Consider the following 16,313-nt stretch of genomic DNA (forward strand, 5'->3'; position numbering starts at 1 on the left):
GTGACAGTATGGTAACTTTTCAGATAGAAGATGTGAAAACCAATGAGGAGAGAAAGAACAGAGGGGAATTGTGGAGAGTGTATATGAAGGGCCAGGCCCAGTCTGTGTTTGCAGGTTTGTTTGTGTGGAAGCCTGTGCAGGTGCTTAACTCAAACTGTTAGAAACTGTCCATGCACTGGACCCAGTCTTCAATGGTAGCAAACTGGCTCCAAATGCTGATATATGGTAAATCCTGATCGAGAGATAAAACCAACACCATCTCCTATGAATGAAAATGTGCAACCAACATTTTGAGTTAACAATCACCCTAACATAGTGAAGTCTGAGTGCTGTTCAAAATATTATTTTGAGGGTTCCAATTATAACAATCATTTTATGGTGCCATTAAAAGCATATTTAAATCTTCAACAAATCTCCCTTTTTGTCACATTTTTTCTTAAACTCTTTTTCACTACCAGTTTCAAAACCTTCACTACAGTTTGATGTCATTTGTCATGTTTACTATCACTTATCATGTTGTCAACTGTTTTTACATTGCCTATAGCAAACAAGCCTTTTCATAATGTATGTATGCTGATTTGATACCGGATTAAGTTGATATTAATTAGTATCACTGTCAAGCAAAATGTATGGTCCCAAACCAAACAATTGTGTGGGACCCCTGCAAGGCAAACATTGTCCCTTACTGTCAACTTATTTCACAGTTACTGCACTTTCACAGCATCTCATGCATATACTTAGTTTAGCAGGATACAGCTTCAAGCTGTAACTTACAATTGAAAACTTCACCAAATGGACATCTGCCCGGGGATTCACATATCAAATTATAGTAACAAAACTTGGTTGCATCATGCAACCTCATTTACCAAACTCAGATTGTTCACTATTCTATCACTGCATATATGCTCCCTTCAACTGACAATATCTTAAGAATACTTATTTACTTGCACAACAGAATAGCACATAATACACACGAACAGATCCTAACTGGAGAAGGATGCGAGAATCATAAGCCTTTAACTTCATTGGAGGTAGCCACCTGGATTACCTTACATTTAAGACCATGTAATAGAGAAAGGTGAAGCTGCAGGATCACCTATCTTAAGCTCAGACCTGGTGCCATCATATTCTTATGTTTTACCCTGTCATATCACAGGTACACAGGTAAACACACAAGGATACAAACATCAGACATAGTATATAACAAGTTCTGTTTGAAGGTATTGTTGCAGCTAACGTTCTAACATTAGTTATTTTTCTGCATTGTTTACCTGGAAAAGCAAGATTCAGAACAAACTTGCACTACAAGCACCTTACATCCCCCGTATCCACATTTGCAAGCATGAGCAGTTATGCATAAGATGAATAATGCAGTTAGTAAGTTTCAGCAGGCAGCATGAGTCATAATGCAAAGATGAGATGGGTCAAGTGTAGGCTGCAGCGGATGAAAAGGACGCTGCTAGCTAGATGGTCATATGTTGTTAACAATGGTGTCTAATACAGCAGTGTCATGTTACCGCTGCCTTTCCAGAACCAAAGGAGCTAAAAGTGCTGACAATTTTCACCATGGACAGCCGAGGGTAATGGTGATAAGAGGGAGTGGGTGGGAGGATGGAGAAGTAGTGGGGAGAGATGGAAAATGAGAACAAGGACAAGAAGGAGGGAAGGAATCAGCTCAGTGGGGACAGAAGCTGAAACCACCATGCAATAAGCTGCAGATTGTATTCCAATGATATACAAAGGTGTTAAGAACAAATTTCAATAGAATCAATTCTTACCCTGCACACATAGGGATTCTGTGCGCCTGGAGAGAAGGTTTTTGAACGAATAATAGCATTGCCCCTCACAAATGAGCTCTGTTGAGTAGTATGGGCTCTTCTATCCTTTGGACGCACTGCAGAAGTAGTTGCTACCGCCTCCTCTGTGTTAGTCTCTTTATCAAACTGTGGAGATAATCGGTTCATAATCCAACCAATTGGTAATGTGCAATGTTGTTGCTAACCTTCCTTATCATTTTCATACCAATACATTATGGGGGTGGCGGGGGGAGTCAAACTTAAAGCAGTGCATTTCAACATAGTGCCAATATGTTGCTTTGGATACATTTTGTTCAAGACATTAATGTGGCTCACAGTAGCAACTGGAGAAAGTATGCTAATTCGTCTGATGCTCTTAATCCATCACATGGGCTTGCTCACATTCCTAGCGATAGCTCTCTAAACACCAGAACCCAAATCTGGTGATCAACGGGATAAAACGCTGTCTCCTGACAGAACATCCAGGTTTGAAAGAACAAAATTGCTCTTATTAGCGTGGGAGTGCTTCACAGTTCAAGCAAAAGTGCTAAAGATATTTCACATACCCAACACTACAAATTAGGCTAAATCGCAAATATTATAATTAAAAGAAAACAGTAACCCTTAGCTACAGGTATGTAAGCAGTCTGGGTTGTTTTTTGCTTGTGCCCTGTAGTCCTGAATTAAATATTAATGTACATGAAAGATGGTTGTTCAAATGTTAGCAGTACTGTTATTACTGTAATATTGAGCTTAAACTGCGAAAGTCTCACCTAAATTGAATTTTTCTTATACTTTTTCTTTCTGCTTTTAGTTTCTTCTCCCAGGACAAATTAATCCATTAGCCCTAAATCAGTCACTAATTCCATTAACCCCAATTCTGTGACCCATAATAATTCACAAATTTTAATAGATGTCACCACTATTTGCTATGCTTCTACAACCAGGCAACCTGTGCCTAGGGCTCTCTCTAAATGGCAGCAACTGTAATACTGAATGATTCATGAAGGGTTAGCCAGATAGATCCATTATTTCCTACAAATAGTCACCTTCACTCCAACTACAGCTGTGAGTACTGACTGCTCGTCAGTCTGCTCATTGGCATTCTCAGCATTGTCTTCACTTTCCCATGGATTTCCTTCATTGCATTCTTCTTGTTCTTCCTCTTCCTCCTTGGCCACTTTTTTCTCATTGTGGTCACCTTCCTCCACTGGCACACTTTGCCTGTAAGCAAACAAAATGCACTAAATACACCTTTTTTTTGAAAATGTGTATAGTTTTGTTTTTTTTTGTAATAAACTCTCCTGCCTTTGGCTTTCACTTTCTTATTCCCAACCACAAGAAAAGACGAACTGTTTCCAGTTTGAGATACGTGCCCGCTTCATTCTTTCCCTTTTCGTATGCATCATGGCCTTGCTTGGCATCTGCAGGAGACATCTTAGATAAAATTAGAAAACTAATTTGTGGGGAATGCTAGGGATAAATATACTGAAATGAGGAGCAGTCTTATGTTGCCATTTAGAAGATATCTAGGTTAACTCATCATATCCACATTGCCCTAGCTAGGAGGCTAGATAGTAATTGATGATCATATCCAAACTATCTTGAATCATTTCTTTGATAAACACATTAGGGGGAGCAATTTAGTCAGATGAGATGAGAGCTCATGGGTCAGTCTTCCATTCTCTCCTAATGACATGACTGAGGCTAGCAAAGTGACCCATCTACAAGCCAAGTGCAAGATGAGACTTAAGAGAGTTTGAACCAGTCTGCTACTTAAGAAACAAAAATTCCAGTGCCTAATAAACTTCTCACTTTGAAATTGCCACATTGAAGCCCACATTTTCTGTTTTAGTGGAATTGGAATGCATTTCTGGCATAGCTGGACTTTTGTATTCTACACAAAATGTGCCTCTAACCCCAGTCATCAATTGCACTGGCTTTCTGGATTATAAAGTTTGAATTCCTGCCCACAATAGTTCCATCCAGAAAATGTGACACAAGAGGAAGGGGGAGGGGAGATCTTTACCTAGAATTTCTGTAGCATCCTGCACAGCAGGGTTGTCCAACCTTTTCACATGGGGGGCAACATTACAACCTTTGTCTTACATAGGAGGCCGGTGAGATAATTTTGGAAAGGTAAAGGCATTAAAAATGTATCTTACTTTAATCAAGACAACAACAAACGTACACTTTTGTGAAGAAACCTTAAATGAAAAGACTACTTTATTGATTTAATTTCTCTTCACTATGTTGAACACTGATTTAGTGAGATATCAGGCAAATTTTTGCTTGCACAAGTAGTCAATGTTTGCCTGCACACTTGATGTAGCATGTGGAATATTCTTGATAGATGCCATTCTGTCAGGAGTGATCTTGATCACTCTCTCTCCCTCTCCCTGTGCCCCCCCCCCCCCCGTTGTTCCTCCCCTTTGTGTCATCCTCGCTGTGTCCCCCCTCTTTCTCTCTCTGTCTCCCTTCCTCTCTCAGTCCCTTTCTTTCTCTCTATCCCCCTTCTCTCTCTTCTCTTCCCCCCCTCTGTCTGTCCCCCTTTCTCTCTCTGTGCTCTTCCCTCTCTCTCTGTTCCCCCCTTCTCTCTGTTCCCCTTTCTCTCTCTCTGTTCCCCCTCTCTCTCTCTCTCTCTCTGACAGTTACAGAGAATGAAAATGCTCAGCAGATGGTTGGTCAGTTTTCTAAATAGATCGCAAGTCAGTTTCACAGCTGACATGTGCTGCATCCGAAATAGTGGTTTCTGAACTTTGGATTGATTGCGGGTTTTCTGGCGGGCTTTTTAAAACCCGCCGGAAAACCCTAAATTTGTCTGAAGTTCAGAAACCGCTGTTCCCGATTCAGCACCTGTCAGCTATGAAACTGACTTGTGATCTTTTTTAAAAGACGGTCGAACAAAGGGAAATTTCTCATCTCCAGTCACGGACCCCTGGTGAGAATGAGGAACTGCCCCGGGTACAATTTACATCCGTGGGCCAGATAGAAACCTTTGGCGGGCCAGATCCTGGCCCGCAAGCCGTATGTTGAACAACTCTGCTGTGTAGCATTTTATGTTGCACTTAAAAGTGTCATAAGTTGCTTCCATACAAAACTATGAGAAAATATTACATCAAAAAATGTAGATTAGTTGAGGAGACTTTGGAATATCAAATTTGAACTCAAATAGAGCTAAATTTCATAGCTCCATTTTTTTTATTCTTTCATGGGATGTGGGCGACGCTGGCTAGGCCAGCATTTATTGCCCATCCCTAACAAACATATACAAACTATTTTGGGGCAGAATTTCAACTTACCACTCAGACATAAAACTGGCTTTGGGGAGTGGCCGTCCTTTGTAGAAACTACCTAATTTTCATGTCCATTAATTTCACAACACAACAATTTTACTCCCAGGCAGCAAGTTAAAAACCTGCCTCTTTGTGTCCATATTCAAAGCAACATGCAACTGAACTTTCATTATGGAGGCGGAAACAGGAACTGGGTCTGGTTCTGGGTCAGAAACCCACCCACCCCCTCCAGTAGGAAACTGATTCAGGTTGCAATTTTCAAATGGGTGAGCTCTTAATTGTGTGGAGAGGAGTTTCCTGTCCACTTACAGCCAGTGGCCCTGGGAATGGAGGCAAGACAGATAGAGTGTGGGACTCATGTTGCCTCCCACAGCAGCCATCATTGAGGCTGACTTGTTGTCCTGAAGGAGAAATCTGTCTTCCACAGAACCAAAGGGAAGCGAGACGTCACAGGGGAGCTGGAGGCCTGGCACTAGGGGTATGGCAAACACTCGCTTTATTGATGTCAACATAGACCTAATGCTGAGGGCGTAAGGGAGAGGAGGAAGATCTCTTCCCGTAAGGTGGCAGGAGGAGGCCACATCATCATGCAGCAGGGGCACCTCTCTGTTCAGTGTTATCCCCCTATAGATCCTCCTCTCTTACCTCCTGCTCATCCCCGGGTGAGCTGTCTACTTCCAGGCCCTCACTGTCCTCAAGAACCACACCACTCTGGAGGGCCATGTTATAGAGAGTGCAGCAGACCAACACAAAGAGATCATTGCAGGACAGTATTGGAGGGAATCACCCGACCAGTCCAAGCACCGATATTGCTTCTTCAAAAGCCCAATGACCTGCTCAACAGTTGGTCTGCTGAGCAGGTGGCACTGGTTGCATTGTCTCTGTGCCTCTGACTGGGGCTCCTTTAGAGCGGTCAGTAGCCATGTCTTTAAGGGATATCCTTTGTCCCCTTGGATCCATCCACGTGCTTTAAGGATGGAGTGAAGACCCAAGGCAGCCCGGACTGGTGAAGGATGAAGGAGTCATGGCAGTTGCCAGGAAAGGGAGGGCACACATGGAGAAAGCTCTTGGTGTGGCCACAGACCAAATGGACGTTGAGGGAGATGAAGCCCTTCCTGTTGATGGATCTCACTGGCTGGTCATTGGGTGCCTTGATGGCCACATCGATGCCCTGCACCTGGGGGAATCCAGCAATGGAGGTGAAACCCAAAGCTTTCTGTGCCTGCGCAGGCCCATCTGTGTCAAAGTGGATGTAGTCCCCCACCTTCCGGAACATGGCATCCGTGACCTGCCTAATGACGTGATGAGCTACCGAATGCAAGATGCCACCTAGATCCGTAGAAGATCCCTGGAATGACCTGGTTGCATAGAAATTCAGGGCAATGGTGACCTCGATAGTTTCAGGTAAGGGACTGCCATGGGGGGACGTGAGGCCTCAGGTCATTGTGGATCAGAGCACAAAGGTCCGAGATCACGTGCCTGGAAAGGCGTAGACTCCTATGGCATTGGCGCTCTGTCATTTGCAGGTAGCTGACTCTTGGGTGGTAGACCTGATGTCTTGGGTAGCACCTTCTTCCCCTTGCAGCCCTGCTGTGCTCCTCTGGCCTCCTGCTGTCCAGGAGATTGCATCTGCTGAAGCTCATCCTGGTGCTCTGTACAATGTCACAGAAGCCTGTTCCCATCCGAACTTCCTCAGCTGGGGTTCGTTCAACCCCAGGTGCCCAAGTGATGTCAGCAGCCTCACATCCTTCTCTGGATTCCTGCCACTCACCACTAAGAAAATCAAGTCTCACAGCTCCAGCAATGACTACTCTGTAGCAATTTTGAAACTGCTGAGCTTTGAATTGTGCCTCAGCATTATTTTAATTACCCCTTCCCATAGACCTCATGGCTCCCCACAGTGTTCATGTCTTGTACACTCTGCCGTGTTCCCCACATGGCATTCTCTTCAGTCCCTTCCTTTAAAAATCCAAAACTGCTGCAAACAAGCCTGTTAATGAGTTCCATAATGAGCTCAACAAGCAATTAATTGGAGGCGTGCGTGGTTTCCGTTCCTTGCCTCCCAGCGTCCGTTTAAAAAGATATCTGTGGAGAGAGAAACAAAGTCAACATTTCAGGTTGCTGACCTTTCACTGATGTGAAATGTTAACTCTCTTTCTCTCTCCATAGATGCCGCCCGACGTGCTGAGTATTTCCAGCATTTCCTGTTTTTACATTTAAAGTGTCGTTACTATTGAAATGTAGGACAACATGGCAGCTAATTTGTGCACAGCAATGTGACAACGATGAGATCTGCTCTAGCGATGTTTTTGAAGGATAAATATTGCCCAGGATATCTGGGAAAATTCCCCTTCTGTTCTTTAAAATAGTGCTCTGGTATCTTTTACGCCCAGATGACAGGGCAGATCAAGCCTCGGCTTAGCATCTCATCCACTTAATCACTCTTTGGGCTGATTCCAGGTCAGGAGCTCCACTTAATTTACTTGTTGGAAAATTAGGTACTATGAGCCCAGGTCATATTTCAATGTGAGCGCTGCTGAACACCCAGAATACCTGACCATTGTGTGACGAACTTCTTGATATCAGTCCTAAATCTTCCTTTAACTCATTTAAACATGTGCCCCCTTACCTACCCTTGCAATTAATGTTAAATAATTTTCAAGAGACACTTCTCCAAACCATTATGTTGTATATGTCACTGTCCTGTGCTTCTTGGTCATATCCTTTCAAGGCTCAAAAGTCTAAGTTTCTACACTCTTTCTTTTAACTTAGATCACTGACATTAGGAATCTTCCTCCTGGCTTTTCTCGGAACTACGTCCAGCACTTGAACATTGGGCACAGTACTCAAACTGTCATCTGACCAAAGCATTGTGCAGTTCGATCAGGATTTCTTCTGAATTTTATCTACTGCTTCAGCTATAGTTCAGCATTTTGTTCGCTTTGTTGATTGCTGCTCTGCATTGATTGGATGGTCGAGATTTAGTCTACTAAGATTCCGAAGTCACATTCAGCTTCATCTTTAGCCATTTCAAAACATTAACACAGCATGCCATTCATTTACTCTTTGTTTCTGTAATACTCCACACAAGATTGCATTATATTTCATCCATCCATGCTAAGATGTCTGCATGATCAAATAGCCTACTGATGCTGATTGAATAATGATCACTTGCATGAAGTATTGGTAGGCAATTGGTACCTATGGAACCATGCCTTATCAGGAATCATAAGCCTTTAAGACAGGGAGGGGAAACTGCCAAGAAAAAAAATTGCTTAAAAAAATACAAAAATTCTGTACTTTACATAAACATGCCAGTAAACATCTACAATTGTTGCAGAATGTAATACTGCACCTTTCTTCTCGTAGAGAAAATACATGTCTGTTTTTTTCCAGTCTCCGCTCTACTGCCTGCAGCTCTGCAACTGTTTGTTCCAGGAGTGCAGACACAGAATCCTACAAAACAAAACAAAATCATAAGGATCTTTTCTACCAATGGTATTGTGGATAATCAGACTTATTTAACTTATGCAGTCTTGGAAAGAAGATTAAAGACTATGAACCTGCACCAATCCTACTAAAAAAAAATCAGTGTTAAGTCTATAAGGCTTGCTGAATAGAGAGGACAGTTCAGGCCATTGCCAGGAGCTCAAAATCTTTTACTTAGTTTATGCAACTCTATCATTCTAAAACTTGTAGTCCATAATGAGGAAAAGGTAATAATGTATTCATATTTATTATTCTATGACTCTCATTTGGCTCAGTAACATAAATATGCTATGTGCTTATGTGTCCATCATAGGAGAAGTGGAAGGATACAAATTATATTGATTCTGTAGGAAAAGCAGGAGAGTCATTTATGAACTGACCTCCCATGCTTCCTCATGACTAGCTCTAAGCAGCACGTGTAGAAGTCTACGAGCAGATCAGGCAACCATGCAAGTGGGTCTAGGGATGACACCATTAGTAGGAGAGGGAATGTGTGTGCAGGTCAAATTTAAATGATTGCGACCCACCCCTTTAATTGACCCCCAAAGGGCGGGAACAAAAATTTAGAAACCTCAAAGCATTAAATGGCATTTCATCCCATCAGCAATCTTTGCAAAGACTGAAGTAACAGCAGCTCAAGGTGAAAGGAAAGGGACCTGTAGGTGCATGCACCAGACTGCAGATTTAGTGCAGGCCAGCACATGGTCTTCCATTTGTTGGCTGCTGAGGTGCTACTGCATCAGATGCTTGCAAGGACAGTACTTTGCTATTCTACAGCACAAAATCATAAGTCAGCACAGCAGCAAACCTGCAAAAGGTTGGAGCCAAATTTCAGGCTAAAGCTGATTTACTGCCTTGCAAATGTTATGAGCTGTAGGATGCATGGTAACTGCTGGCATTCTTGCAGATGGCAGAACATAGCATTTTCCCTTCTGTTGATCTAGATCCAGAGAAGATAGGGTTTCACAGTCGTACCCATGTGGGTTCCTCAGCATCCTAGCATGCCATCTTTCACGCATTACAAGTAAAGCATGGCATGTTGTGATAAGGATGCCTCTGAAGAACCTTCCAGCATAAAGGGTAGACAGGCATTCACATATCATGGTGATAGCACCAGCTGCAGTGCAACCATCATTGGGCAAAGGGGCCTTCAGCAATAATGGGCTGGATTTTAACAGCCCGTAAACACTGGCGCCATTTTTAAAGGCAGCTATGCCCTGCCGGCACATTTAAATTTTTTAAAGAGGAACCCCCCCCACCCCCACAAGTCAAATAAATAAATTCACAATGCCACTTTCCCACCCCCCAATAACATTATCTATTTGCCCTTCCCCTTAAAGCACTTAGTTTTCACATCTGACGTTCCCCCCCAAACTGCATAAAGTTTGAAGTTCAACCCTTCTCACCATCCCCTCCACCCATTACGTTTATTTGATGCCGTCTCCCCACCTCCTACATTGACAGATTTACCTCCTCCCTCCACCTCACCAGTGTGGTGCAGCATTTCCCCGGATGGGGATCTGAAGGCGCGCGAGTGACGGCCACCGCGCCAAAGGCCGTGGCGGGCCCTCAAGATTGCTGGTAAGTCTATGTTAATTTATTAATCTTATTCATTTGCATTCATCCAACGGCGGTGGTGGCCACCATGGAGCCTCACCGCTTCTGGGAGGATTGAGCCGGGCCCTCCTGGCGTTGAGGTTCATGCGGGCCACCTCCAGAGCCATCATCAGGCCCCCCTCCACTCCTGCCATGGAACCCAACCCCTGGGCGAGAACAAAATCCAGCCTAATGTCTGCCCAAGTGAAATAAGCTGCCTTTCTCTGCAGATTTTTGGGTGCAGATGGGAAAGTCCAGAGTACTTCTCAGGTATCCTAACTTGCTAATATCCTTCCCTGGTCCCCTTTTCCTCTGCACATATCAGCTTGAAAGATTTCTGGTGGCAAATCTTCTGGTATGGATAAAGGAAGCTCAAAGCAAAATAAATGAGTGATAGCAGCTGGACACAAAGCACATGAGAGACTAAATGCCAGCTGAAGAAAAAAACTTACAAGTGTATGTTGTAACATCCAATGTACTTACCTTTAAAGTGTGTGGGGGTTTTTAAATGCCTTCCCACCTGCATGTTTGCTCAATGACTTGTTCCTCCCAGGTTTCCTTGGCTTGATGGAGACTCTCCACAGTATGCCCTTGGCTGGAATATGGCACAGCGCACTTCCCTATCCCCTATTCCATAGCACAATGATGCTCAGTTTGCTTCAGCTGGGAGGTTCAGGCTACCATGGAACTGATTTTCGCTGGATTTCCCACCCTCTACCATTCTGCTAGCGCCCAAATTTGGATTTACAAGAATGAATAGTAGCTCTGTTGTTGCTATACTACTTGATAAATGGTAACAAGATGACTTACTATGAACTTGGATAAATATTGGTTCAGATTCAATCAAAATATCTCTCTCCATTCTTTTCATTTTATCTCTCTATATTACTGTGCCTCTTTGATATTGGTTATCTGCTGGAGACTGGTAAAATTGCCTTTGAGAAAACATCTGAACTGTGGCAAAATTGCAATTTGAGGTTCAAAATTTAAGGCTTATTTGAAAATTCACTGCACTAGCGTTACAGATAGCTTGTCCTTCAACGATTTAAATTAATGACCTACTTTCTTCTTGGTTGTGGAGAGTTTAGTTTCTGATTGAAGAACATTTTCATTTTGTGCATTGTGCTTCATGCTTTGTTCCTGTAGATAATGAAGATTAAGGAGGTTGTACCAGTGTGTTGACCACTCTCCAGATCTGTTCACATTTGCCAAGCTGATCTGAGCACCACCCTGTTAAAATTAAATAAACTGTCATTCATGCATGAGGAGTGTAACACAAGATATATTTGAAAGTTACAGGAAATAAGATACCAAAATTTTGCTTGGAAAAGAGTAAATGCCAACATCACTATGCATTGTATAAGTGAAACTGTTATGAAGAAAATCCTAAAAAAAAACAATTATTTAATAGTTAATGCTTCATTCCTATTTCTGCTGCATCCAATGAAGTTACCTGTTTGATTCTAAATGTTTGCTACGTTTGAGATTATCTGAGTACTGGATAATTGAGGAATAGATGTTATTTCTTATCTGCTTCTAGCTCAACTGGTAAGCAGCACAGCTATAACTTTAGGAGATCATCTTTAATCCGTTACTGCCTCATGTGCGATCCTCGGGACTCTACATTTGCCCAACACGCCTGTGTTTGCAACCCAGCTTACTGTTACTTTCCAGTATTGTTATTCAGTGCTGTTCCAGTGCAAGTGAAACTGCTCCAAAATTTGACCCTCCTATAAGGGAGTGCCTCTTTACACAACCACGATCCCCAAGAATCATATTCTGGACCTTTATGAGGTGACGAATGTGACTTTACCAACTATCTTCTGAACTAGTTGTGTGATTAAAGGAAATGGAGAAAATATATACAAAAATCTTGAAAAGGGTGGAGGTGGAGATTATTCTGTAGGCTGGCATGGCATTTGTCCTTGGAGATGGATGGAATTTGTAGTGTGTAACGAATGCAAATAGTTAGAAGAATTAAGGTAATTAATCTAGCTTTCTTATTCTTCCAACATTCTCCGAAATATTACAAATCTAGGAAAGCGACCACTGAATACGAAGTATAATATTAGCTGTTATGACTAATTTTCCAAAGACCTTTGGGCTGAATTTTATCAGCGTGCTGCGCTGCCTTCTGACACGGAAGTGGTCCCTGCAATATTACGTGCAGGGGCAGATTTAAATGCAGGGGGTGGAGCGGCCTCCACGTCCCCGGCAATGCGCCTGGCGCCACCACGCAGGTGCCAGCACCATTTTTCTTCAAACCCTTAGCAAAGATTTAAATTTTTAAAGGTGTATTAGACTTAATTTTTTTTTGATAAATAATTAGGAAATCCCCTCCCAATGGTCTTTTTATTGCCCTAGATTCACTCAGCTTATTTTATTCCTGACCTGAACTTCCCCCCCCCAACCTTCTAACATTTGCCCTTCAATCCCTTCCCGCCATCCCCACAACCAATAAAAAGTGTTGTCCCCGCTCTCCCACCCTGATAATTTTATTCCTCCCCGTTCCCCACCAGTGTCTCACCAATGGAGTTCGGAAACGCACAAGTCACGTCCACTGGAGCATAAAATCTGCGTGGGACGGTTGCCAACGGCGGGTGAGTTACTTTGCATTTCATTAATGCTCATTTAAATATTTAGATGAAGGCCCCGCTGCTTGGCGGCGGGGGCCGCACTGAGACCTCGCCACCACCACAAATATCCGGCGGGGCCTTCTCGACGTCGGGGGTTGAGGCAGGCTGCTCCGGCAGAATTTTACAGAGCCCCCCTGCCACGACCCCCTATGTCGAGGGGCTCATAAAATTCAGCCCCATATGTCATGTCCTACAGTTAAATCTAAACAGTAATTATTAATGTATGAGGATTACCTCAAACTATCAGCTGAAATCAGAGATTCACAGGAAGTAGATGTGGAGCAAGAAAATGATGCTTAATCTTCCCTATAAGATTACAGCGATATAGGATGAACTCATTAATTTGGCTATCACCTCCTTCTTCACTGATTTGCACTTGCATTACAAGAAATGAAACATTGTCGGAAGATGCTCTGTGTGAGACATATGATTTACGGTTCAGTAAAAATTTACAAAATGGAAACAGCAATCCAGTTTAGAATTGTGGAAAAAAATGGGCCAATTGCTAGCCCAAATGAAATTGGGTAAAAGCTGGAGTCCAAGGACTATCCTGCCGAAATGCCAAATGAGTTATCGCTGATCTGCAATAAGAACTCAAAGGTGGCTAACTGCAAGTTCAAACAAAACTGCAGTTTTCAGCAAATAAAATGCATTTGAAGAGTTTTTAACATTTAACACAATTACCAACCAAACACTCTTCTCGATGAGATTTATCCACCGAACAAACATCAATTCGCAGAGTCTTCTGACGCAAAGCAGTAAAGGAAATGGTGATCCAAAAGACTTCATTGTATGCCAGGCTTTCAGCAGCTACTAATGCTTTGGTGCGGAAGAGACAGCTTGCATTTTCAGAACATGGGAGCACAGCCACTCGGATATATCTGCACAAAATAAAATCAGGACATGTGCACTAATAAATAAAAACAACCTGCTTTAGGGAGGGCATTTCAGAGCATGGATTTCTTTGACCCTAGCTTGACGGAATATCAATGGGCTTTGATACCATGTAGAAGGCAAAGCAGCCTGCTATTCAGTGGATGTAGGGTTCATACTGAGGGCCCAGGTTTGGACTCCTGAGAAATTCAAAAATTTCCTAATGGGACTGAAGGACACACTTCTGCAATGTTTCTGGGAGATGGGAGGCTTGGTAGTATCACCAGGTGGGTGTAATTAACGTATAACAAATTTACAGTATCAGCTTCCATTATAGATGTGGATGTAGAAAGCTATCATGGAAATACAAAGATAAGGGCAGAATCTATGATGATGATGGGAACTGAATTATGCCTGTGTCTCCTAGTCCACTTATCCCTGCCCTCTAACCATACGAAGACTTCATTTGAACTTGATTTACCACCTACAACGCAATGAGAGATCAAAAAAATTATATGAGTTACACTCTCAGTTCATTGAAATTATTGGGTCATACATAATGGTAAAGTATGCTACTCTTTTTCCCCCAGAAATGGCACTGCAACCTCTGAAGAAAAACAGGCATCAAGAATGCCTGTTATCCTTACTCTAGCTCCTCAGTCTCTTCCATAAACAATAACTTACATTTATTTAGCACCTTTAACATAGTAAAACATCCCAAGGCACTTCACAGGAGCATTCAGAATCACAGAATCGTTACAGTGCAGAAGGAGGCCATTCGGCCCGTCATATCCACACCAGCTCTCAGAAAGAGCAATTCCCTCAGTTCCATTCCCCCGCCTTCTCCCCATAACCCTGCACATTCTTCCTTTTCATATAACCATCCAATTCCCTTCTGAATGTTTCAATTGAACCTGCCTCCACCACATTCTCAGCCAGCGCATTACAGATCTTCACCACTCACTGCGTGAAAAAGTTTTTCCTCATATCACTTTTGCTTCTCTTACCAAATACTTTAAACCTCTAGTTCTCGATCCTTTCATGAGTGGGAACAGTTTCTCTCCATCTACTCTGTCCAGACCCTTCATGATTTTGAATACCTCTATCAAATCATCTCTCAGCCTTCCCTTCTCCAAGGAAAACAGTCCTAACTTCTCCAATCTATCTTCATAACTGAAATTCTTCATCCCTCGAACCATTCTCGTGAATCTTTTCTGTACTCTCTCCAATGCCCTCACGTCTTTCCTAAAGTGTGCCGCCCAGGACTGGATGCAATATTCCAGCTGAGACCGAACTAGTGTCTTATACAAGTTCAACATAACTTCCTTGCTCTTGTACTCTATGCCCTTATTAATAAAGCCCAGGACACTGTATGCTTTATTGACCATTCTCTCAACCTGTCCTGCCACCTTCAATGACTTATGCACATGTACATCCAGTTCCCTCTGCTCCTGCACCCCCTTTAGAATTGTACCCTTTATTCTTATTGTCTCTCCATGTTCTTCCTACCAAAATGAATCACTTCACATTTCTCTACATTAAACTTCTTCTGCCACCTGTCTGCCCATTCCACCAACTTATCTATGTCCTTTTGAAATTCTAAACTATCCACCTCACAGTTCACAATGCTTCCAAGTTTCATATCATCTGCAAACTTTGAAATTGTGCCCTGTACACCAAGGTCTAGGTCATTAACATATATCAAGAAAAGCAAGGGTCCCAACACTGATCCCTGGGGAACTCCACTGACACCGAACTAGTGCCTTATACAAACCTTAACCCTTCCTCCAGCCCGAAAACATCCACTAACCACTACTCTTTGTTTCCTGTCACTCAGCCAATTTTGTATCCATGTTGCTACCGTCCCTTTTATTCCATGAGCTACAAGTTTTCTCACAAGTCTGTTGTGTGGCGCTGTATCAAATGCCTTTTGAAAGTCCATGTACACCACATCAACAGCATTGCCCTTATCAACCCTCTCTGTTACCTCCTCAAAAAAACTCCAGCAAGTTAGTCAAACATGATTTACCCTTAAGAAATCTATGCTGGCTTTCCTTAATTAACTTGCATTTGTCCATGTAACTATTGATTTTGTCCAGAATTAGTTTTTCTCGAAGTTTTCCCACCACCAAAGTTAAACTGTAATTGCTGGGCTTATCTTGACACCCTTTTTTAAACAAGGGTGTAACGTTTGCAATTCTCCAGTCCTCTGGCACCACCCCAGAATCTAAGGAAGACTGAAAATTTATGGCCAGTGCCTCTGCGATTTCCACCCTCACTTCCCTCAGTATCCTTGGATGCATCTCATCTGGTCCTGGTGCTTTATCCTCTTTAAGTACAGCCAGCCTATCTAATATGCCTATCTCTTTATGCAGCAAGTGGTAATGACATGGAACTCGCTGCCTACGGGTGGTGGAAGGGGAGACAATAAATGATTTCAAAAGAAAATTGGATGGGCCCTTACGGGAAATAAACCTGCAAGGCTATGGGGATAGAACGGGGAAATAGGACTAATTGGATTGCTCTCCAGAGAGCTGGCATGGACTCAATGACGGAATAGCCTCCTGTACCATAATGATTCAATGTCATTATAGATCGACAAGCATTTCCTATGAGATTTTCCAATG

The 16,313-nt window shown here is 42.7% G+C and overlaps 1 protein-coding gene across 3 annotated transcripts in view; it reads right to left on the bottom strand.

Annotated features, from left to right (window-relative positions):
* wwc1 (WW and C2 domain containing 1) overlaps positions 1–16,313 on the bottom strand; it is a 171,429-nt gene that overhangs the window by 44,691 nt on the left and 110,425 nt on the right. For all 3 annotated transcript variants that reach the window (XR_010976111.1, XM_068043868.1, XM_068043869.1), the window contains exons 15-19: positions 13,502–13,694; positions 11,240–11,407; positions 8,448–8,548; positions 2,846–3,020; positions 1,779–1,943 (exon numbers count right to left, since the gene is read on the bottom strand). Coding sequence is in view for 2 of the 3 variants with exons in the window: in XM_068043868.1 (XP_067899969.1) it covers positions 1,779–1,943; positions 2,846–3,020; positions 8,448–8,548; positions 11,240–11,407; positions 13,502–13,694 (802 nt within the window). In the remaining variant the exon portion in view is untranslated. The remainder of the gene's footprint in view (positions 1–1,778; positions 1,944–2,845; positions 3,021–8,447; positions 8,549–11,239; positions 11,408–13,501; positions 13,695–16,313) is intronic.

The sequence above is a fragment of the Heterodontus francisci genome, chromosome 12 (assembly GCF_036365525.1).
Source record: "Heterodontus francisci isolate sHetFra1 chromosome 12, sHetFra1.hap1, whole genome shotgun sequence".
In the NCBI taxonomy this organism is placed as follows: Eukaryota; Metazoa; Chordata; class Chondrichthyes; order Heterodontiformes; family Heterodontidae; genus Heterodontus; species Heterodontus francisci.